Source organism: Harpia harpyja, chromosome 8 (assembly GCF_026419915.1).
Source record: "Harpia harpyja isolate bHarHar1 chromosome 8, bHarHar1 primary haplotype, whole genome shotgun sequence".
Lineage (NCBI taxonomy): Eukaryota > Metazoa > Chordata > Aves > Accipitriformes > Accipitridae > Harpia > Harpia harpyja.
In genome coordinates this window covers 17593485-17617500 of record NC_068947.1, presented here as the reverse complement: position 1 = coordinate 17617500, position 24016 = coordinate 17593485, and the positions used below count along the sequence as shown (strand labels likewise).

Sequence of the window (24016 nt, the reverse complement as noted above, 5' to 3'; positions counted from 1 at the left end):
TAGAAAAAAATATATATATATTAATTTGTTTTAATTTGGTTTATGTAGAATTCTCTTAGTGCTTTACTTCTGTTTTGTTTATAGAAATGGAAAAAAAAGAAGAAAAACATGCTTTCACATTTGGGACAGGGTAAACATACCCAGATAGCTTGAAGCAGCCTTTGCCTTCGCCTTCTCAATCACTGCTTTTAAAGTACCTTTAGCTTGACAACATATGACCACAACAACAGGTCTACTACAATACAGTTCAGACTGTCACAACTCTGCTATCAAGCTACCTCCCACTCAATGCACTGAACTACTTCCACCAACTCTATTCTCCAGAATTTAACACAAAGTCCTTCTCTTTGGAGGTCTCTGAAGAACTCTGAATGAAAAAGAGTATTTTTCCTGTTTACTCAGAGGAACTTACTTTAGGCAGCATGAAAGTTTGGTTTTAGTGTTACATTCTAGCCTGTTGTTCTATATGCCTAGGCAAGCATGAAAACTGTATTTTCTGAAAATATGTATTATCTTACCCAGTGAAAATTAATTTGAAGTTCAGTACCTCCAGTTTCCTCCCCAGTTGCTGGGTAGAGGATGAAGGGGAAATTTCACAATTTTTTTTTTCCTCCCCTTCTTAATATAGTAAGGAAAACTAAAATGAGGAGATTATATTATATATACCAAAATGTATAAAATCCTAATAAAACAGAATTTCTTCCCTCAATCCCTAAATAGCAGAAGCCTTTTTGGTTTTTTACTAGCATTACAAATAATACCTAGTAACAGATGCAGACAATATCTTTATCAGTAGATTATTTTTTACCTTTTTGATAAACTTCTCTACAATCTGGACAACATGCTTGTAGAGCTGGAAAATAAATACATAAATTAATTTATCATCTACTCAACTGTGGCACATCATTTTAGAAGTATTTTAACTCTTTGTGCTTACTACCATTTAGGAAAGACTACAAAATATTGTAGTCACATTCTAAAAAGTAGTATGTTATCAAGCTAAGTTAATCTAGCACAGAGAAAATTATTTCATGGGGTAACACACAGAAACAAGCCATCCTTTCTGTCAGAAGTGTGCCAGTGTGTACACAAAAGACATAGGGCTTGCAGAGCATTAGGGAGAGCTTTCTGGACTTACTTTCTAAGCAAGTCCACTATGTTTTAATATGCTACGGTGCAGTTGCATCCTGCAACATTTAAAATTTTATTGCATAGAAATCACAAGACCTTAGTGGGTGTAGCATTAAAAAGCAATGATTCAAAAAAATCAGGCTGGCATTATGCTACTAGTCTAAAATCAAGAGATTATATTCACCACCCCCTTGTTTCTATAACATTCTTAACGCCAACAAGAATAAAACATCCATGAAGCTGACTGGGAAATCCAGAGATGCATTTACTTAGAAGTAAAATAATAAAACATTGCTCATGTTACAGTTTCATGTTTATTCTACTGTACTTTACCTTAATAGCTTTAATGGCAGCTTTTGTGATGAGAATCATTTTTGCTCGCGAAATAGGAGGTTTCATCTCCATCAGTGAAAAGAGCTAAACAGAGAAAACAAATATTAAAAATGTATTCTGAAGTTTAAGCAGTTAACCAAAAAGAAAACATTTCAGACAACTGATTGATTACTGACATTCCACACTATGTATCGCCACAATGCTGGCTGGCCCTTGAAACAAAGAGACTAACAGGCAGATCTTTCTAGGCAATGTTCAAAGCTATCTTCCTTGTGAACTAACCCATATTCACTGATTTACCAGATTTTGATAAGGCTGCTGTCGAAGTCCCATTTGTGTCTAAAAATTAGTATCTGCTCATGGTACCAGCACTGCTAACTTATGGTATGGGAACTTGCAATTTTACAAAAACAATATAAAACAGAAATAAGTGCGGCTTGATTTAAATTAGCCTGAGTATCTGCTTACCAAATAGAAATATTAGGATGGCCCTACAGATAACTAGACTAACATAATCCTATAATCTTAAAATAATGTGCATAAACATATGACAACTTTCATCCATCAAGGTGATCAAATCCATAGTAAGTTTTCAAATTATCCCACAATATAGAGGCATTGCAAATGTCTTTAATGGAGATGTTTACCATTTTGCTTGCTATGACCACACTGTATTATTATTAAAATTAACTGCACCAGCCGTTTTGGAGAATCCTCTGCACTATTCTCCATACTAATGTCACCCAGTGGAAAACTTAATTCCTCAAGAACTAAGTTTCAGAAGTTACTAGTTTTTATAGATGGCAGTTCAAGGTATTCTGTGAATGCGACTTACAGAATAATTCTTATCTCATTTCTATAAACATAGCCCAGGCACACTATTTCAAAGAGTTTTAATCATATCAGAAGTTAAGAAGAGTGCTATTCTGTTAAGACCATTAAGCACAAAAAGGGATTCTGCAGTGCCAGATTTAAATACTCTTTCTTTTTTTTTTTTTTTTTTTTTTTTTTTAAGTCTGAATTCACAGAAAGCATATTCTACATTCAAAACATGTAGGATACAGATAGGATGTTCAGCTCTTCAAACTTGAAAGTGTGACTCTAAGCAAAGAAACCCCAAACTTAGTTTTCACAAAAAGCATCACCATGACTTGCATCTCATGTGTGAGGAAATTTATTGCAAAACATTTTCAAAAAGTCTTGAACCTAGGCATTCAGAAGACACTGCTCTGTCTTCCAGTATCAGTAACTCTGAAAACAAGTATTAGCTTCACATTTCAGAAACTGAAACTAAAACTTGCACACATAACTGTCAGAGCTGATGAAATATCCATGAAAAGGCTGAACACAGAAAGCTGAGGGAAGAGGGATACATTTTCCTCAAGGCCCCAGCACCACCTGAACAGCATGACATTCTTACTGTACTTTGCTTCCTGTAGAGCATTTTAAGAGAAGAGGGAAATAAGGGATTGGGGGAGGTTTGTTTTTACATAACAGTCCTACAGTCTGGCACTCATAGGCAGGCATGCACACATGCCAGAAGACACCAAAATCCAATGCACATTTGACCACTTTCCAGACCACTCTGCCTACTCTGGATCTACAGTGAATTCTATATACTCCATAAGCTGCTGTTGTAATTTCACATCGTAAAACAACCAGGTGCAAAAACTACACTGTATGCTACACAATGTTTTCATGGCAAACTGTGCACGCTTCTTTTCTACTAGTCATTAGACCTGGAAGCATGATCCGCATTGGCTTGTCAGGACCATTCTCTCTACTCCAATCTTGCTTCCCATCTTCCAAGCAGAAAGAGAAGCCAGGACATCCCAGTACTACTTTTTAATTCCTCCTTCTATATCACAGCTCATGGTTAGGTGTTCTGCTTCATTAAATATTATTTTCCATTCTTCCCATAAACTTAACTTCCTATTTAAGCTGTGGCTTACTAAAGGCAGAATCATTATATTGTCATGATTTGTATAGTGCAAAAAACCATGGAGATCTTCAACATTTCCTACACACACATAATCATTTTTACCTTGAAATATCCCCCACAAATCATAGAAAAAAATGTTTTTGCATTACATAATTTGATTTTGCTCTCACAATAAAGAAAAAAAGAGCCCCTGAATACTAGTCAAAAATGTAATCAATTGTTTGCCACAAAGCAAAATAAGAGAATAAAAGTATCTTCATTTGACAGTGTAATGGAAAGTAAGATGTCATTTAAAAATGTACCTCTTATTTTTCTATGAATTTAAAGTTCCAAGATACTTGTGAAACAACCAACTTACACAGATTTATCCATTGTCTCGGTTAAGGAAAAAAACAATGCAGAAGATAAAAAAAATTGGCCAAATATTAAAACGCAAGTAAAGTGATAACAAGACTTTCAGCAATACAAGATGAAAGCCCTACATCAATAAAATACAAAGAATAGGCAAGAAGGTATTTACTTCCTTAATTCGATTCCTATTCCAGGAGATACGAAAGAAGAAAAATTGTCCTTCAGGACAGTGGTAGCCAGATACCTTTTCCAACACCAACATCAAGTCAAGACCATGACTTTTCATTACTAATCTCCATAAAACACAAGTTCTAGTGCCAGAATGTTTAATTTTTAAAGCTATTCAATTTGTAAGACATACTTCAGCTAACATCCATGCTTGCTGAGAAATCACAGTACGGACAAATAAAAACTGTCAGATAAAAGACAGAAAGAGAGAGGTGTCTGTGAGTTAAGACTTGTTTTTTAAAAAAAGCTTAATTGCAATTTTGAATTATATTCCTTTAGAATAAGTGCAAAGACTATTGATGAACAAAGTCAGTGCTATTACTAAAACTCGGGAAAATCTGTTTTAAAAAGTAATGAAAGACAACAACAACAAAAATTTCCAAATCCCAACACCCACAAACAAACCACCAGAAGGCTCAGAAAATGAGATGGAGGAAGAAAAATGGAGCCAACAATAAGACAGGCACTCCATATCCTTTCCTTTACACACCAACAAGCAACTGGTCCTCCAGAAAAAGCAGCCAGTCCCATATAACGAGAACAAAGAAGCCAGTGTGAATATAGCACTTCAGCGTTCGTATTTCAGGAACACAACCAGAGAGAACCAGGAAACTGAGAGAGCTCATAGCAGGACAGAGGATGACAATAAACAAGTGGCAGCAAAAAATAAAAATTAGTGTCTTAAAAGGTATCCCAAGAATGACGTTGCAAGGAGGGGGGGGGGGGGTGGAATCCAAGGAGAAAGAAACTGCCAGAGGGCAGGAAAAAGGGAAATCAGCTAGATGCACTGAAGTAGCCAGGGAGGATGCAGTAAAGAATATGGTAGCTTGGAGAAGTCATTAAATAAAGAACACGAGAGGCTGAAACTTAGGCTAATAAGGCAGGAATACACAAGAGCTTTGGAAGAACAGGATTGAGCAGATCACTGTAAATTGTTCTTTTGCTGTTACGGACAGCACTCTGAGCAACAGCAACAAAAACATAGTAAAAGCAATGAGGTCAGTACACACAGCTATTTCCAGCTTAGGATGAACTACAGCTGAAACATGCATCAAACTGAGATGCAAATTTTTGTATATAGAAATGTATATGCACACATACATATACACACACATATATGTATACGCAAATATATGTGTGTGTGCGTATATATATATATGTATTCTGCTCTCTCTTCACACACCTCCCCACCACTACCTCTTGGAATAGCACATCAAAACTTTGTTGTCTTTTTAAATTTTCATAAGATTTTAGAATACCAAATTACTATTTTAAAGCTGATTTTTATTTAATTTTCAGTATCATAGTTACATGTGTCAAAACCATGTTTTAAAGATGGGTAAATCTAAATTTTAACAACCTTACTAGTTCCTCATGGATTTTCACTGTTAGAAGGGGAAACTGTTCAGTAAGATGCCCATGTACTTCATATTTGCATACATTCAATTAGACTTGGATCTTCTTTCATACACATTTCCCAAACCAATATATGAAAAAAACCCAAAACCCTATTTTCAGAGGACTGTCCTTTCAATAATACATCTAATTCCTCAAAGGGCACCATGATCAGCTCAAGAAACAACCTAGACACAAAAACTTATACTTTATTTAAGAAATAAATGTGATGGATGTAACAAAAGCAACGATAATTTGCAGCTTGAAATCACTTCCAATGTACTGCCTCACAACAGGAGCCTGTCCCTGGAATACTCTGCCCTGTAAAGCTTGACCTGCTAGAAACGACTTGCTGCTTTTACCAACCATAATTGGATGTTTGGAGAAAAAAAACAGCTCCTGGTTCTCCCCTACCTTCTTTCCCCATATAGTGACACCACTGGCTAAAGAAAAATGCAGTTTAGCTCTGCCTCTATTTCTACTCCCCACTGCCCCCAGTCCACTCATTTGGCAATGAAAACCATCCAGGGTATCCCATGCACTAGGACAGGGGAGTACCACAGGGCGAGCGACAGCAGGGGAAAAGAAATTAAGTGAAACTTTATTTTTACATAACAAATAATTAATCCAAGGACTATTCAAGACTTGTATCTTTATTCAGTTTTGATAATTTCAATAGTTTAAGAAGAATTGTCTCCTGCTGTCTGTGTGGATTCTTTCATACCCAAGGAAAAATTAATGTAGAAAAACTAGTAGAAAGGCTTAGCCACAAAACGTTATCAAAATCATTAAGGCAGAAGTTGTAAGAAAACTTTTCCTATTTCAGTTATAGTAGTCTCACCTCTTGAAAGTAGTATGAAAAAAACCCACACTTTTGTTTTACACAAGCTCTACCTTAGGATACAATTTCAATTTAGGAATTTCCAAACTTTTCTGGAACCTCCCTCCCTAAATCTGTAAGTCTGTGCACTGTAGCTGCACGTGTTTTTAAAAGCACTATGTTTTTAAAAGGAATCATTTCTTTGTTGCTCCGTATCAACCCATGTACTACAAAAGGGTGGAGATATTAAAAGAGCCTACTAAACTCAAGCCACAATACAAAATATTGATTCAAGAGTATTTCTGCATACTTTTCACAACAGTACAGAAGTACAGGATAAAATACCTATAAAGCCAAGAACCTCAAAGGCAGAAAAATCACCTGCTCATTTTCAGGCTAATAAATGCAATTAAATAACAAAGATGAGCCTCTCGTTAACCCATAACAGATAGCAAAAGGGAGACTAACCATATTGCCTGCTATTTAAAGAGCAAGCCAGTAACCACCCCCAAATTAAAATTCAATGTAAAGTACAGAAGTACTATAGAAAACACGTGGCAGGAGTGAACTAAGAAGGCCTTCCAACTCAAACTGTAGAATCTGCTCCAGTTCATAAGCGCTGAGTGACGTGTACTAGGAGGGGTGGGGTAACGGGAGAAGGAATAGGATGATGGCCTTTAGTTTTTAGTCTTTCAAGCAGCAAATTATTAATTTCTGCCATTCTACAATTAATGCCCTTTGAGGGTCTTTTTTACACAGAAACTTGAGAACTATGGGTTTTTGAAGCAAAGGGGAGAATCACTAATTTCAAATTTATCCACGGCCCTACCTTGGAATCCTAAAAAGACAGCATGTACTAGGCACAGCATGTCTTCAGAACAAGAGCAAGTTGAACTGTAGGAATACTATCAGCTTCACTTCGTTACTGAATTCATTACAAGAAAAGCAAAACCAGATAGTGATGATGTGTGCATGCCAGTAAAGAAGGAACAGGGGTGCCAAGGGAAAAACATAAGACACGTGGTCAGGTAAAAAAGGCAGCTCATACACTTTCCAAACCTGAAACTACTAGGGAAGAAGTGAGACAGTGTCGTCCAGACTTATCTCATTGGCACAAAAGGAAAAAGATCAGGCTTATACCCTTTGGGGTGTCTTGAGCTTGATGTATGATCTTAAAGTCTATTTATCTGTTTTAAGCATGAGATAACATAGTAGGAAGGTAAAAATACCTTTTAAGACTTGAACTGACTTCCCTGGCTTTGCTCTCCTGCTGAAGTTTCTTTGCTATAAAAAGGTCTCTATTTACAAATGAAGAGGTACGGCTCCATTTTATGTACTTACTAAACAAAACCCACAGAAAAGCAGCAGCACAGATAGAAGCATGATCTACTGAAAGAAACACAGTGTTTAGTCATTAGTGGATATCAAGCACTCAGGTCATTGTTACAATACTCTCGTTCAATCTTCCCTTCTCCAGTTTTCACAGAGCAGTCTAACACACCCTCAACAGTTTCATCAAGTCTTACGTGTCCAAGAACATTTCTCTAAGCAGGCTCCATACACACATATGACACAGTCAGTACTCTGTACATTCATTCATTATTTTTTGGAATGTGTTTTATTTATGCATTTAGAAACCACCTGACACAGCCAAACTACAAGTCACTTATAGACATGTAATTGTAGTTATTTGTTCATGTGCCTACAGAAAAAAAAGGATGATGGAAGACGTGACTAACAAGCACAGATACCATATTATTTTGTTAACAAAACACCATTACTATTAATGCATGATCAGATCTTTAAAAGGTCAGATGTTTTAAAATAAATACACACAGGTCCAAAGAAAAACTGTTAGCCACATATGTTTTCCTTCCCCTACAGAACTAATTGCTTCCTGTCCTCTTCAGGTCCCCATTCTTCCTTGAGCTGCTAAGAAAAGGAGAAGATATTGATGTCTACTAAATTTCTGTCGCTAAGTGGTGTCTCAGAGGATTAATGTTAAGTTTTAAATTCTTGACCATCAGCTGTGAAGCATACTGGTGCTGCTGAAGGTAAGAGATCACCATAAAATTCATGGCTGTCAGGCTACATTCTTTGGAAAATAAAGTGAGATTTAAATTTGACCAGATATGAACCCCAGGCAATGAAGCTAAATCACTTCATCAACTTAAGCTATTTCTGTGGCCTAGAAAGACCATTCACAACTCCTGAATCACTGGGGAGAAACACCTTTACAAAAGACACTCATATGAAAATGACATCATAAAAAGTACACAGAACAGAATTTTATTTTGAAACTTATCAGCCTCTTAGAATCAGAGCTTTGCTCAGAAGTCCAGCATGTCTCCTGAAAAGCTGTTTATCTCATTTCTTCTCTTGCCGAGAATCTCTACTAGAATGCCACAGCTTCCTGGAAACAGTTCAGTCCAGAAGAAACACAGTTCTTTCAGGATCACAGTGATGATGACCCTTCAATTACTGTGATACAGTCATAAAAGCAACAAAGCAACTTCCATCCCAAAAGAGCTGCACACTACTTCTGCAATAATTTCAGTCTGGGTCTCACAGTTTAAAAAAGGGACTAAATTCACTCTAAAACTCTAGTAGCACTCTCCTATCTTTCTCTCCCTCTACCCCAGCATTTGAACTGCTGCTTAACCACTCTCCCAGGACATATGGGAGGCAGCACTGACTGAAAAATACAGCCTATTGCACCTACTGGAATATGGGAATCATTTTAGGCAGCTACAACAGGTAGCAGCTTTCACTGTTTTCTTAAAGAGACAAAGGATACCAAAATACACAAAAAATTACATTAATCTTTCCTCCAACCACAGATATTAGTAGTCATGTCCTTGCTGCTTTGCTGTACAACAGAGGGAATCTATCTGGGGTTCATGAGTTCCAGTAGCTGCTGAAGAAACACTGTGAAGGATATCCTGCTAACCTCTATTTATAGGACCTGGGGAGGGGAAGAACAGGGAGCAACAGATTCTAATAGAACATGCAAAATGAAGTCTTACCATTAGCATAAGATAGCTATACTAGATCAAAAATACAACTGTCCAGTACACTGAATATGGATAAATAGTAAAGAAGAAAGCTACAGCCCTAAAGAAACAGCCCACAAAATATCTATTCTGTTTGTGATCTAGGCACACTTAAGTGAGATATCAATTGTTTCAGTGGTACAGATTAACTATTATCAACCTAAGATGCGATTAAGTGAATATACTGCATTACTCAATACAAATATAAGATTACAAAATAGGAAACTTGGCTTTATTCTACTTCCAGCAGCAAGACTGTGAAGAAATCTCTATTTCTAACTTTTATAATCAGTAAAATATACCTCAAATTTTTCAGATTAAAAAAAAAGGAAATGCATATCCCCTAAATTAAAACATGACAAGTATTAAAACCTTTATAAACCACGGCCGATGTGTGATTTGGGGGTTTTGGGGGGTTTTTTAGAAAAATGTTATTTTCTTAAAAAAACATAACAAAGTTTCGCACCATTATCAAGTTACCTTTTGTGATTTACTTACACTGTACTATTAATTTAACACAACATATACACCTAACAGTACATGAATTCTAACCCATTCTTCCAGGATACAGTTTGAACCAATTTCCTCAGGGAAAATATACTATACTACATAACTGTCAAATCCCACCTATTCAGTTGGTAATATCTGCTCAGAGTACAGCTGGATAAAAATAGAGCAGCAAATGTGTTTGGTCAATACAAAAAATGTGCTTGCTCCTGTAGAAAAATGAGAATTTTTAAGAGGCACATACACTGGTAAACTTGCATTCAAAATATAGGTACAAAGAACAGGACTAAAGGAATGGGCAACACAATCAAATACGATCAAATTACGCAATCCGTGTAAGTTACCACCCATTGCCAGAGCCAAACTAATTGACTCTAAGTGTTCTTTCCTAGGTTGCCACAATTGCTAAGTGCAACATGCTAGCTCAAACCTCTATATTTAAGTTTTACCTCACAATTCAGATGGGCAGTTAAGATCACATACTTATCACAATTAGGTGACAGGCAGAAACTTGTTACTTCACTGCAATGTAATCACATGTACCATCAGAAGCCTATAACCCAAAGGGCAGAAACTGAACTTCCGAGTAGAACTGGAGCGTAAGTCAGCCAAAACTACTAATGGTTTCTACTGGACTGGGCGAACAGCTTCAGCCAAAACAAAATGGTTCAAATTCCATAAATAAAGGTGTTGCTGGTGCTTTTCTCTTCCTCCCGAAGCTCTTTTGTCTGAGAAGAGGATACCAACCTAATAGCTTAGAGGATGCCTGATTTACAGCCATGATTTGAACCTGGACCTTCCACCATTCAAGAAATTGCTGTAATCACCAAACCCACCCCAAAAAATCCCAAGTGATCATACCACCTGAAGCAATAAGTGGCATCTCTTCCTTTATGTAGACTGGCAAAGAGCTGACAGCTGCCACCTCCACAGAAGAAGAGACAGTAAAGCCGGAAGCATACACGGCAAGTCCAGCACAAAACTCATGGCTGCTGCAGTTAAAGTTGCCATTATAAAACTGCAATTCTTTGTCTACAATGGTACCGTACAGCCAGCAAGTTCAGGAATTCTTGACCTACAGGGTATTCTGTAGATACCCCGATCTTTGCTGCTGAAGCTATTCCACTCTCAATAAAATAATTAACTATTCAGTGAACAGAGACTGGTACCTCTGTAGTCCTCACAACGCCCATGCATTATAAGACAGTCCTACAGACAAAATGAGTTCTCATACACTCACTAGCCTGTGCTGTTCCCACCATTCTGTGAATAATGTAGAGACCTTTTGTAAAACAGCTCTTTCACTTTCTCCGCTTTCACTGAGAAAGGCCAGAAATGGAACAATATCTGACTGCAAATCTTACCCTCCTCAAAAAAGTCTGAGATGTTTCACACTTTATTTTAGTATGTATTGTTTTGCATGCACAGCTTCAGGCAACACATGCTGGAAAGTTAAGAGACAAGTTTGAGAACCACACTTTATGTCCTTAGCTAATATCATAAACACACCTTCTGAGAACAGGGCAGTAATTACACAAACCCTGAATTTATTAACATGCTAGCTTTACACATAAGTAGTCCTAGGGAACTAGTCTGTCGTGGTTTAACCCCAGCCAGCAACTAAGCACCACGCAGCCGCTCACTCACTCCTAGTCATACATACAAATGACTGCAGAACAGGGATTTTAGCAAGTATAGTTTTCTTCCCCATAACTGATCTTCAAATGAAATCCAGTGTTTTACTACCTTTCAGCAGCCAGCTGTCAGAATTTCACTCAATATTTCTGATTGTATCAAATAAATCACGCTTTTACTACATTTGAGAGGACTATGTATGAAATAAAACATGCCCATTTCTAAAACCGTTAGTCACAGAATACCAAGAAACACATTCTAAAGTCACACATCCTTTTGCCACCAAATCAGCAAAAGAATTGTTTTTTATTGTTTGAGAAACACTAAGCACTGTCTGTACAATTAAGTTTTATCAGGTAGCAACATGTTGAAATGAATGAAATGAAAGCAATCATCTGCTAGAATTTCTGTTTATATTTAGGCAGGTAAGAATATTTCTGTTCTCTGTTTACACGAAAATCGAAAATGCTGCACGCAGGCCATTCTATTTTAATGTATTTGGGAAACTTGCTTTGTACCCTTGCATACCACTGGTTCAAAACAGCATGGTACACCCACAACATGGGCAAATAAATAAAAATAAAACCGTTAACAGGAGGCGTATACTATCTACTTTTCACTTTGTACTTCTATGATGTTAAGGATGAGTAGATTTTCATTTGTGTGTGTGCATATGACAAGCAGTTGCAGAGAGTGAACTTTACACAGCATGACTTCATCACATGAGAGTAGTCTGCCATTTTTCCTGTTTCTGTTCAGCAAACATGCACAGCAACCTAACCTTCAAAACGTATTAAACATTCCGGTATAGGTTCCGGCTTAGCTTTAACTGATTATCTGCAACGAGAATATGCATAGCCCATACAGGATCTGCAAAAGTCAAATCGTCAAACTGGGGCAGGACCATCACCAAATCTAACAATCATTTTACATCATGTGTCAAAAACTTTATAAAGTAGAGACTAAAGCATTTTGTTATATATTATGCAAAAAACAATCCCGGTCCATTTTGTTCTCAATTCCGATTGGCTGACTAAGGAATAATAAAAAAAAAAAAAAAAAAAAAGAGTCATCTGAAGAAGACGGGGACCTTCTGTGTACCACGGAAGGAGACTGAATGCCTTACGCCTTCCAACCTACCTCCCATATCCCTAGTGCTGGGGTCGATCCCTTAGTCCCATCCCCAGGCATCGTTTCCATACAGCTATAAGCCCCCTCGCAGCTTTCCCTCTCTCTATTCAACCTCCAGCCTATCCTATTTGCCGCCTGTTCACATGGCAGGTCTCTCGCCAAACCGCTGCGAGGAAATAAAAGTGCCTCGCGCCCTGAAACGCGGCTTCCCCCTCCTTAACAACACGCACGCAGTGGGAACGCCTCGTAGCAGGGATCCCAGCTCGGACGCTCTCCAGTGGGGTGAGGAGGAAACGCGGGGGCGGGGGGGGTGGCAGAGAGAGGGGCCACCAGATCCCCTCCGCGCCCCCCACCCCCGGCCCGTGCGGGATCCCGGGCTGCGACGTCGCTCGGGGAACGCTCCAGGCCGTTGCAACCGCCGCGGCGGGCCTGACCCCGCTCGCCTCCATTTTACTGAGGAGACCCGGTGTCCCCCACCCCCCGCCCCTCGGGCCGGCGGAAGGCCCCGGGCCGAGCCAGGCCGAGCGCTGCGCGGGCCCTCCCCAGCGCAGGCCTCTGGCGGCGCCGCACCGGGCCCGCGCGGCCCAGAGCCGGAAGCCGAGCGCGGGTTGGGGGGGGGGGAGCGATAGCAGCCACCGTGACCTCCCCCCCTCCCGCCCGGCGCGGCCCCCCGGCCCGCGCTCCCCTCCCCCCCACTCCCCGGCTCCCACCTCCTGGTTGAAGGCGTTCACGGCCTCCATGTTGGCGGCAGCGGCGGCTGATGCGGGCGGGCGCCCGCGCGGGGGAGGGAAGGAGGGGAGGGGGAGGAGGGGCGGCTCGGTCCCGCTCAGGGGCTGCGCGCGGACATGGCCGTTTGGCGGCGGCGGGGCTCGCGCTCTCCCCTGTCCCTCGCTCGCTCCTTCGGTGTGGCGTCTCGCTGGCAGGGCCCCGGCACAGACCGTCTCTCCCAGCGGGATGGCGGAGCCCACGCCGCGCACAGCACCCTGGGATCGTGCAGGCCTCCCGGCCCCGCGCCACCCACGGGGGGGGGGGGGGGAGGAGGAGAGGGAGGGAGTGCGCGCGCGGCACGGTGAGGGCACCACGTGACCCGGGGCCGGGTTACTCCCCGAGCCCCGCCATGTCAGCGCCGGCCCCGCCCCCGGGGAGGGGAAATGGCGGGGCTAACGCCCCGCGCCCGTCACCAGTCGGCCGGGCGCCGGTCTCGGTGGCGTGCTGGGGTCGGCGGTCTCGTCCCTCAGCCGCTGGGTGGGCAGTAGGGCCTGGACAGACCGGAGGCTCCGCGGCTCCTCCCCTCGGGGGAGGCCGCAGCTCCTGTGGCGTGGTTGGGGTCGCCGGGGCTGCATGCGCCGGCACGGGCCTGGCTCGGCTCGACTCCGTGGGGAGGGTGCGGGGCAGTGCACGGCACGGCACGCGTCTGGGGCGGGCAGCTGCGGGGCGTTGGCGAGAAAGCGGCACCCGCTTCCACGTTCACACTTAAAAATTGGTGTTTTTTTAATCCCCTGTAATCGTGTCCCGCAGGTGGCACAGAGCACACGCTAAACCCCGCTCTGAGTGGAGCAATGGACCGGCGCTGGAGTGTGATACCTGGCATGACCGATACCGTCACGGTGGAAGAAACTGCTGCTTGCTTAAATACAAACAGCAAAACTGCAAGTCAAGTGTTTTGCACCGGTGAAGATGATGGTTAATGACTACATTCACGCTAACAATAGGAGCTAATGTTCGTGAGAAAACTGCACGTACGCTGCAAAGTGTAATTTCAAGGATATTAGCTGGCGACTGCCATCAATTAAAGAGCCCATTTGTCAAGTGCACTGTTAAATGCTATAGTAATGTGTTGGAATCGGTGTTAAATCATAGCGATTTGAGGTTTGTGGAGTGTTGTATGATATGCTATGTTCAAAACGTTATTGCTTAACTTAGAGTTTCATTGTTTTAACTCCAGTCCGGTACATCAGCAAGGTAGTAAACTGGAAGGAGGAGATTCAGAATGTTACAGAAATCTCACAGAAAGTGTATTTGGCTTTATTTTGTGTTCTGCTGTTAAACTGTGCCTAGTGCTTGAGTTGTTAATCAAGTGCAAATTACTCTCAGGAGTCTCTTCTCCTTCTCATCAATATATGGCTGTCCAGCAATTAGCCTTCTTTAAAAGCAAATATTTTGAAATTCAAGGAAAGTTGACAGAGTAACAAGAACCCTTGTTCTACTCGGATTATGAAATGCATAAGGGGGAGTTTGTGTACAGTTATATGGCTGATATTCAGAGGATTTTTTTAAATAAATAGGTTCTAGTGGCAAATGGAAGGCTCTTCCAGATGTCATGAACTTCTATAGGCTGATCTTTTATCAGAAAAAAATCCTAGCTTTCCTAGTTCTTTTTTAAAGAAAGCAGCCAAGCTAGAGAACAGTGGGGGGAAAAAAGATAATATTGCCCATTTAGTGTCAGTGTCTCTGCTTTTTTGTGATATTTGTCAGTTTCGACATGGTAAATTACTTCACATGTAGCTTTTACTACTGCTCTTGTTCATGTCACTGTTCAAAAATTCACAAAAGGTAGCTTCTTCTGCCACCTGAAAAATATGAACAGCAAAGGTAGAACTGGAGTATGCGGTAAGAGGTTAAAAAAATGCAAATTACCTCTGTCCAGTTCTTGCATCAGCTAAGAAGCTTTCTGAGAAGTAAGAGATGACTTCTTTGAGGGCTCTTGCCTTAGGGAGAGAGAATGAGTGAGAATGGACTTCCTGTATTGGTGATTAATTTTCAGGTTTGAAACCTAGTTGTTAAATGGTGACAGCTGTTTCTATAATGTTGAGTACCTGACATTATGTTCCTTTCAGTACGTACTTGATAATACAAATGCAGTGCTTTCAATACACTGTTAATAGTTTATACAGAGTACAGAAAAACAAAACCTTCCCAGGACAGGAAAGGCTGCCAGTGATTCTGGAAATTCACAGTAAATTTGGGAGTTCTTTTGCCTATTAAAACTTTTAAGTTTTTTATATTATATATTTGCCTTTCATAGGGTGTCACTACAGGTTTTAGAGGTGACTTCTCTGAAAACTGAGTGTTAAATACTCATTGCTGTTTATGTATTGGGTATTGTTTTATTATGAATCTTATTTTTTTTAAAATCTGCTTCTGTAACATGTTTGTAATCAGACTTATGCATAATTGGATTTTATGTAACCTGCAGGGGGGAAAAATAATGTAAGTGTACCCCAGTGTGTTTCAGAATTGTCTAATACAAGCACTGGTAGCTGCAGTGCTTTTGTGCTTGATGGGCTAGCTGTGTTAGTGCTTACCTTGCTGTGCTAAGCTCTGTGCCCATTCCCCTACCAAGCTAAAGTCTGGTGTGGTTGTGTCTGTGCTATAATGTGGTTCTGGTTCCGCCTGCAGTATAGACAAATCCTTAGGGTTTGCAGAATTATCCCTGGCTACTTTTGTTCATTGAAAATTAAATTCTGATTCCTCAGGGGCTGAATGTTAGGATTTGGGGGTGGGAAAGGGTGAAGTAGGTTAATTACTGCAGCTTTAGACTTAAGTCTGGGTTTTACTAGGCTATGACTTGTCTATTCAAAGCAGATCTGCTTCATCAAGATAATACACGCAGTAATTTTGAAGTAAAATTTGCCGTTGCTTGTATTGTATTGTGACTACCTATAGAGAGAGGAGACAATCGTATAACTTCTTAATGAAAAGCATGTTCTTTTCATTATAGAATCATAGAATCATTTCGGTTGGAAACGACCTTCAAGATCATCGAGTCTAACCATTAACCATGCCCCTTAAACCATGTCCTGGAGTACCCTGTCCACTCGCTTTTTGAATACCTCCAGGGATGGTGAATCAACCACTTCCCTGGGCAGCCTGTTTCAATGCTTGACAACCCTCTCGGTAAAAAACTTTTTCCTAATATCTAACCTAAATCTCCCTTGCCTCAACTTGAGGCCGTTTCCTCTTGTCCTATCTCCAGCCACCTGACAGAAGAGACCAATACCCACCTCACTACAACCCCCTTTCAGGTAGTTGTAGAGAGCGATAAGGTCTCCCCTCAGCCTCCTCTTTTCTAGACTGAACAACCCCAGATCCCTCAGCCGCTCCTCATAAGACTTGTGCTCAAGGCCCCTCACCAACTTGGTTGCCCTTCTCTGGACACGCTCAAGCAGCTCAATGTCCTTCCTGTAATGAGGGGCCCAAAACTGAACACAGCACTCGAGGTGCGGCCTCACCAGTGCCGAGTACAGGGGAACAACCACCTCCCTGCTCCTGCTGGCCACGCTGTTCCTGATACAGGCCAGGATGCGATTGGCCTTCTTGGCCACCTGGGCACACTGCTGGCTCATATTCAGCCGGCTGTCAACCAGCACGCCCAGGTCTTTCTCTGCCGGGCAGCTTTCCAGCCACTCTTCCCCAAGCCTGTAGCGCTGCATGGGGTTGCCGTGACCGAAGTGCAGGACCCGGCACTTGGCCTTGTTGAACTTCATACAATTGGCCTCAGCCCATCGATCCAGCCTGTCCAGATCTCTTTGTAGAGCCTCCCTACCCTCAAGCAGATCGACCCTGCCTCCTAACTTGGTGTTGTCTGCAAACTTGCTGAGGGTGCACTCAATCCCCTCATCCAAATCATCAATAAAGATATTAAACAGAACAGGGCCCAACACCGAGCCCTGGGGAACACCACTCGTGACCCGCCACCAACTGGATTTCACCCCATTCACCACTACCCTCTGCGCTCAGCCATCCAGCCAGTTTTTCACCCAGTGAAGAGTACACTTATCCAGGCCACGAGACGCCAGCTTCTCAAGGAGTATGCCATGAGAGACATTATACTTTTGTCAATTTTACGTTTGCAGGTACTTGAGCTCGCAGCAGGTTTATTATTTAAAGTTGCTTTTATAACAAAATTAGGCATTGTATAAATATATGGTGTACAATGCCCAGCATTGTGTTACATATCTATACAATATAAAGGATGGTCCTTGCCTCAGAGACCATGTAATCCAGTGTGGCTCCTACAGCATTTAGTATCATTCTTTATTGGTCATGTAACACATATTTTAAAATATTGATCCATATTATTCCATATGTCTTATGTTCAACAGTTTTGACTTGTGTTGGTGCACGGGCTTAGTTTGTTCAGCTTGCTTACTTTTGTTTCTGACAGATGGGCAATAAATGTCCACACCAATGTATGGAAATTGCTGTTGAGAACAAATTATGGTTACTTGATGTAATGATTCTTTTTGTCTTTGTACAAGCTGATGAAATACTTGTGCAAGTCTTATTCAAGCTTGTTGAAATCTGAGATGTTTTTGAATTCAGTATAGTCCTTGTCATTTTATACATAATGAAATACAAGTTTAACTGAATTTGTTAGCTTAAGCATTTAAAGTTTTACATAATCATATGTCTGTCATTTTTTTTTCTTGCAGTAACATTAAGTCTTGATCTTTGAAGATGTTAAGAATCCTAAATTTTGCTCAGTCTCCTGAATTATTATTGGCATTGTGCATCATTATTGACAAAGAAAATGGCTGACAACAATCATCCATAAAAATGTCATATTCCCTGTCCTTTGATTATCTGTGTTGGCCTACCAGTGTTTCTCTAACTCATTCAATAAGGATTAGTTATCACTTGCACATTATCACTCTCTAATTTACTGCTGTAATTTAACCTATGGAGCAACTTTTTTTTTTTTTTTTTTTAACTAGAATTTCCTGGAATCCCATGTTCTGCAGAAAGCAAAACTGGTTTTCCTGCAATGTTCAATATATTGCTGTGGCTTTATATTCTTTATTAAAATAATACTATATATGTTTACCATGACTTATAAGTATTTGCAATGTGATTAGCACTCTGGGTAGCTCTACCTCACATCACAGGGAGGGATTTACTTACCATTCTCTAAACTTTGGCATCAAATACAGGCCATGCTAAAATCAGATCCCTGAAATCAGTAGGTCTTTGAGGGAAGAGTTTGTCTTTCCCTCGCTGTTTGTACTGTGGAAGAATTAAACTTGTAGGCCTGGCACCATGACTCTGTACTTGCAGAGTTAAATGGATGCTGAGCTGTTCTTCTACTGTTTGTAAACTCAAGTATTACTGACAAGGCAGAATGTAGGGGACCTGTGCTTTGAAAGCCTTTTGGAAACTTCGTAGGACAGGAAATGTTTGCCTGCCTGCTTAGTGGAGTGAAGCAGTGTGCAGAAGCTTTGTACAGAGCTAGCTTTCAATTTAAGTTCCACCATAAGTACACAGATATAGTTTAAGGTCCTGGGTTCTAACCTAGAAGACCTTGTAAAGTTTAACAGCTGGTCACCTTAGAGGTTGTCTCTCTTCCTTTGCACTGTTGGAGTGATACAAGTGACCAAAGTGAAACAAGGTGATTCTGCAGGCAGCCTTCTGATGCAGACAGCTGCATCTGATGTTTGCACTTAAGATATTCTACATGTGGGGCTTTCTCTTGTATTCTCAAATGAATACCAAGATTTGAGCCTGGTGTAAAATACTTCTTTCTGGCCAGGGGGTTACTTTTGAGCTTATTTTGGCAAGTTGGAGCAGGGGGAATTTATGGATTTTGTCTGTTGTGAGCATTTAGATTTTTATGCTCTGCCATAATGTTACTACTGTAGACTTGGCTTTAGTGTTAAAAAAATACCTGGGTTTTTTTCTACTGCTGATGAGACAATATCTAAAACTGCTCTTGATGGATATCTAACCACTGAGGGTGTGGCTTGTCTATATCTGATGCTTAGTATAACCATTTATTTTAATATTTTCCAGACAGGAGGAAGCCTCTGCCTTTTAACAAAGTATCTTGGATAACAGTATGGAAATGGGACTGCCCACTAATCCCCTGCCTCCAGTGGATCTTGAATATTACCCCAGTATTTACAGAGATTCCAAATTGTACAACAAGATAATAACGAGCTCACTTTGCAAGATCTCTGTGCAACTCCTTATTAAGTAAATGGAGGTTTTGCACTTGAAAGCTTATGGGATAGATTATTAACTTGGTGGAAGACAAACTGCCAGTTAGGTTTTCTGTGCAATCGAGACTTGCTTTTGCGGGTGGACACGTGAGAACAGACTTCCCACTTTGCTCCTCCATAGTTATCTCACCAACAACTTCTGGTCTGATGTGGAGGCTGGCAAGATTATGACAGTAGACAAGGTTTTATTGTACATGCAAGACAGAAGATCAAAGTATGTCAGAAATTACTTCCTTCTCTGGTAATACTGTGGTGCTGCTGTTCCTGCTGTCCATCAGAGGCACAGAGACTGCTGAGAGCTAACAGTCATTAAACAAAGAGTAATTAATTCTTTTGAAAAATTCAGTGTTTAACTGTGGCTGAAGAGATGATATGAACATATGGAATTTAGGACACAGAGCAAGGAAACATACAGAAATGTACATTATATGTGATGGTTAATTGTCTAGCACATTATGGGGTTTATAAGAACAACTGTAATGAATGTGTTCACATAGTCACATTAAAATTAATTATTCAGTGCTTTAGAAAACTTGCACAATAGGAAGCAAGGTGTCTTTTTAATTAAGAATCACAAATGACATTTTTAGTAAATCATTTATTTGAGAAAAAAAATCCCGCAATTCTAAGGCAGCCACCATTCTGAGTTTGAGTCAATTTCTAGGCATGTGTGTAAGCCAATAGCAATAAAAAGTTTAGAAATGTGAAACTGTTCACCACGTGTACAACCTCTGTCTCCTTCTGGTAACTCTGTGGTCCTCGTTCTTTGCCCCCTTTCCTGTTAGGTATTTTAAAACACTGTATTTAATTTTTGATTCCATGAAATTTGACCTCAAAGGGTTTTTTCCCACCCCTTCCATAAGTGAGGTGAGAAGAAGCAAAAAAACTGTTTGTGTCCAACTGGATAGGAATTTTATTTCTTCTTTTCTGTGTTTGTTTATTTAGGAGAAAACAAAACAGATTACACAGTCAACAGAAGCAGAAAATGCTGTCTGTGTGAAACCAGCTTTCAGCTTACTGTGTTTCTTGTGAGTAAAGCCTGGGAACATTCACCTTTTCCAGCACTGGTATCTATTTTGCAAAATCAGTTCTAAATAATAGTCCTAAACCCTGATGTCCTTATTTAAGTTCTGTGCTTCCGAATTTCACTGACATAAAGCTCCCACAGGTTTCAGTGGGTTTTGATGATACGTTATTGCAGGCCTCAGTTCCTTTGCTCTGTACTTTGTACTTGGTTGGCTCCTCTGCTCTGTACTTAACCTCCTACTGGCATCAGTCGGTCGGAAGCACTGGGGGCTTTGTCCTTCGTGATTATCACAAAACCCACCAAGCTCCCTTCAGGTCTCAAAAGAGTTTGTGCCAAACATCTTGCGCAGAAACAATAACGATCTCCCTATTGTTCCTTTTAGCCTCTCTCCTTCCCTCCCCATATTATCTAGGGCAAAAGGGCTTCTGGATTTTGAAGTGATTTCTATTTGTGTATCATCTGTTTGCAGTATATTGTATAATCTGTGTTTACAGTAACCCATTCTGTGGAACCCATGTTAAAGTGCCTTGTTTTATATTGTCTATGTTAGGCATTCAAAAAACCCGTTCAGTCCTTTTTTCCTCCCCCATAATGAGTGAGACTTAAAAATCACCAAGAACAGTAGACATGTTTTGTAATTATTTGCTTTCTAGCTTTTGGAAGTTGGCTTTTTTGGTGTTTCTTCCTCATGCTGATGAGAAAGTTAGATTTTTTTTTTTTTCTTTAACATCAAGATGTTCATGTAGTCATTGTGTAGTCACTACTTCAGAAGGTGGGATTTTTAAGGCAGCTAAGTGTCATGGGGTGCAATAAAATTCTGGGTACTATCAGTGATACTTGATTTACCATGGGATGTAACCATGAAGTATTTAAGACTAAGAAGGAATATGTAACTAATTAACTTTTAAGCATTTTTGGTTTTGCAATATACTGGTAGAAATATCTAGTCAGATTATACTTGTGGGAGGAGAAAGAAAACCTATGCAAGAGACAGCAATTCTTAGGCCTAAGTTTATAAAATGTGGCAATAGGTAGTTGTCTCAGTCTTCCTGGGAGATGCGTGGACAGATTGCTGAGATTTACGTGATTCCAGTGCATATTTTCAGCAGTTCTGTGCTGCTGCTACAGCCCAACACAACAGTACAGGGGTGACAAATGTCAGGTTCTCTGGAATTCTGCTAAAGTGCCCTAAGAGGGATTTGAACGCTTTCCCTTGGTACTGTTGAAGTACTGATGGCACAATCCTCATTTGTGGCGTCTGTTTAGCTTTTCACGTTTCAGCATGTTGATCTTGGGAGCACAGGATAAGAAGGGCTTTCTGGGCCACTGGCTGCAGCTGCTTCCAACTGAGGCGAATGACATTATCTGATTAAGATGCACCTAAAAGCAGAGCTTTATGTCTGTCCTTCCCCACTCTACCAACATTAGAAGGATGTTTGCAAATGTGATGGCTCTGAACTTTAGGAAGAAGCTATCGCCTTCCAGATGAAATTTCTTCACATTAAATCTGTAGGCACTTGTTCTTTGTCCACTACTATGTCTAGAGCAAATAATTTTTCACAGACTTTACTCCTTAGATTTAAAACTGGTTTTGTTTTTGGTTTGGGGTTTTTTTTTGGGGGGGGGGGGGGGGGTACCACTTCTCTTACAGTCCCTGTTATGGCCAGAAGATGGCACTTATGTACGCCCTAAGAAAGGGTAAATGAGGCTAATACAGTTTATCTTTGCTGAAATTGTGTTTGTGCAATGGCAGTAAATATCTTGGGCAAATGATAACTCACGGGATAAAAGATCACTTTGATCTCGTAGCACATGAGGGGCACAGATTCAAGAACAAAGTCCAGGAACTTGTTACTCCACATAGAAGGTCTTTATTTCCTTAATCAGTAATAAGGGTCTCATATGCCCCTGAATTCAGAAGGCAACCATCAAACAAAAATCCTGTGTGTTGTGGTTGGGGTTTGTTTTTTTTTTTTTTTAAGGAGAATAATCTAAAAGCAATTTCTAGCTCTTTTTTTTTTATTCCAGCTGAGATTTTGTGCTACACGCTAAGGCCTGGTCTAAAGATGGTTTTCCACTGAAATAGCTTTGTCACCTATGGTTTTCATACTTTTACTTGCCCTTCCTCCCCAGATTATGGTATTTATATCCATGGAAACTGAGTTGTACTGTTCTTCAGCATAACTAACTTCCCATACCCATTTGTGATAAGCCATCCCAACATGAACCTTTTTAACCCAGTATAACTTTGTCAAGCATTAGGGACATTGCTCTAAACTAGTCTTGTTAAAACAATATAGCTCTTCTGTGTAGCCAAGTTCGAAGGGATGGAGCTCTGAACTTGTAGATAAGAGATTGTGAGGAAAGGATATAAAGTGGCTGCAATTCATCTGGGCAGTTTCCCAAGGCTGTCAGCATATTTTTGTGCAGATCACAGGGCCCATCTAAATTGGAGCAGAAGCTGGAGTGGTTTGTCTGGCCTGCTGTGCATGGGGTAGTGCTGCCTAAAATCCCTGGACTTGTGCATGTGGCACTCTCACGGGGTCAGGATCCAGCCTCCCTATAGCCCTGCTCTTTGAATAAACCTTTTACCAGGGTCTGCCAGGGGCTTGATGATGTTGTCAGTTCATTACACCAAGAGACACAGTCACTAACCGCTCATGACCTTCTGTCCCTTTCACCTGCCATTACCTGCAGCCTTCTTCCCACTACAATTTTTTACCACTGATTTATTTTCAGGATTCACTTCCAGACCTTTTGCTTTGCTCTCCATAAAAGCAGTAAGCATTGTAGTGGAGAGTGCTGGCTGGCATCCAAACTTCCCCAGCCTGAGTCCTGTTTCAGTCAGAAAACTAAGTGTGAGAACAACTTGAAAACCTGTTTCATGTTCTCATCAAATGTCTCTTGGTAAGAAAATCATTATATATACATATATATACCCACACACATGCATGCTGCACCATGGCCACTAACAAATGGTTCATCCCCTGGCTCTGGTGGTAGTTTTTGTGATTCAAGACCAAATTAAGCCATATCAAACCCAGCCCAGTCTTTGAAGATCCACATCCAAGTGCTAAGCCCCTAAACAATCCAAAGGGCTCCTGGGCCTTGTGAAGTCTGAAGACTGCAATCAACAGTCTGGGAAGGGAAAGCAGTTAGAAAATATCTCTGGTGTCTAATTGTATGCCAACATCAAATACTTGACCACTGGCAGGAGATAAAAGACTATGAGCTGTGAAAGCAGGAAGGGCTGCAAGGAGCACTAGGGGTGGGCTGGCTGGCTGCATCCGAACCGGCCAGGAGGCTGTGGTGTAAGTGCTGGAGTCCTGGCTCGCTGATGGTCCAGAACAGGGTCTTAACTGGAATGAGGCACAGTCGTTATCCAGACTGCGTGCTTTCTTTTTTTTTTTTCTTTTTTTTTTTTTTGTGTGTGGAAACCAGGTCTCAGTACGTCTTTTACTGGAT

The 24016-nt window shown here is 40.8% G+C and overlaps 1 protein-coding gene and 1 long non-coding RNA gene across 6 annotated transcripts in view; one reads left to right on the top strand and one right to left on the bottom strand.

The window, feature by feature from the left end:
• SCAF4 (SR-related CTD associated factor 4) overlaps positions 1 to 13521 on the bottom strand; it is a 48052-nt gene extending 34531 nt beyond the window's left edge. For 3 of the 5 annotated variants that reach the window (XM_052795111.1, XM_052795113.1, XM_052795115.1), the window contains exons 1-3: positions 13237 to 13520; positions 1465 to 1548; positions 809 to 853 (exon numbers count right to left, since the gene is read on the bottom strand). In XM_052795111.1, coding sequence (XP_052651071.1) covers positions 809 to 853; positions 1465 to 1548; positions 13237 to 13266 — 159 coding nt within the window. In that variant the 5' untranslated portion in view covers positions 13267 to 13520. Of the gene's footprint in view, positions 1 to 808; positions 854 to 1464; positions 1549 to 13236 lie in introns of all 5 variants that reach the window. The other 2 variants (XM_052795116.1, XM_052795114.1) reach the window with 2 other exon arrangements.
• A 176-nt stretch (positions 13522 to 13697) lies between these two features.
• On the top strand, positions 13698 to 14830 carry LOC128145273 (uncharacterized). Its single transcript, XR_008236404.1, has 2 exons — positions 13698 to 13771; positions 14045 to 14830. It is a non-coding gene; the product is annotated as an uncharacterized LOC128145273 (long non-coding RNA).
• The last annotated feature ends 9186 nt before the right edge of the window (positions 14831 to 24016 follow it).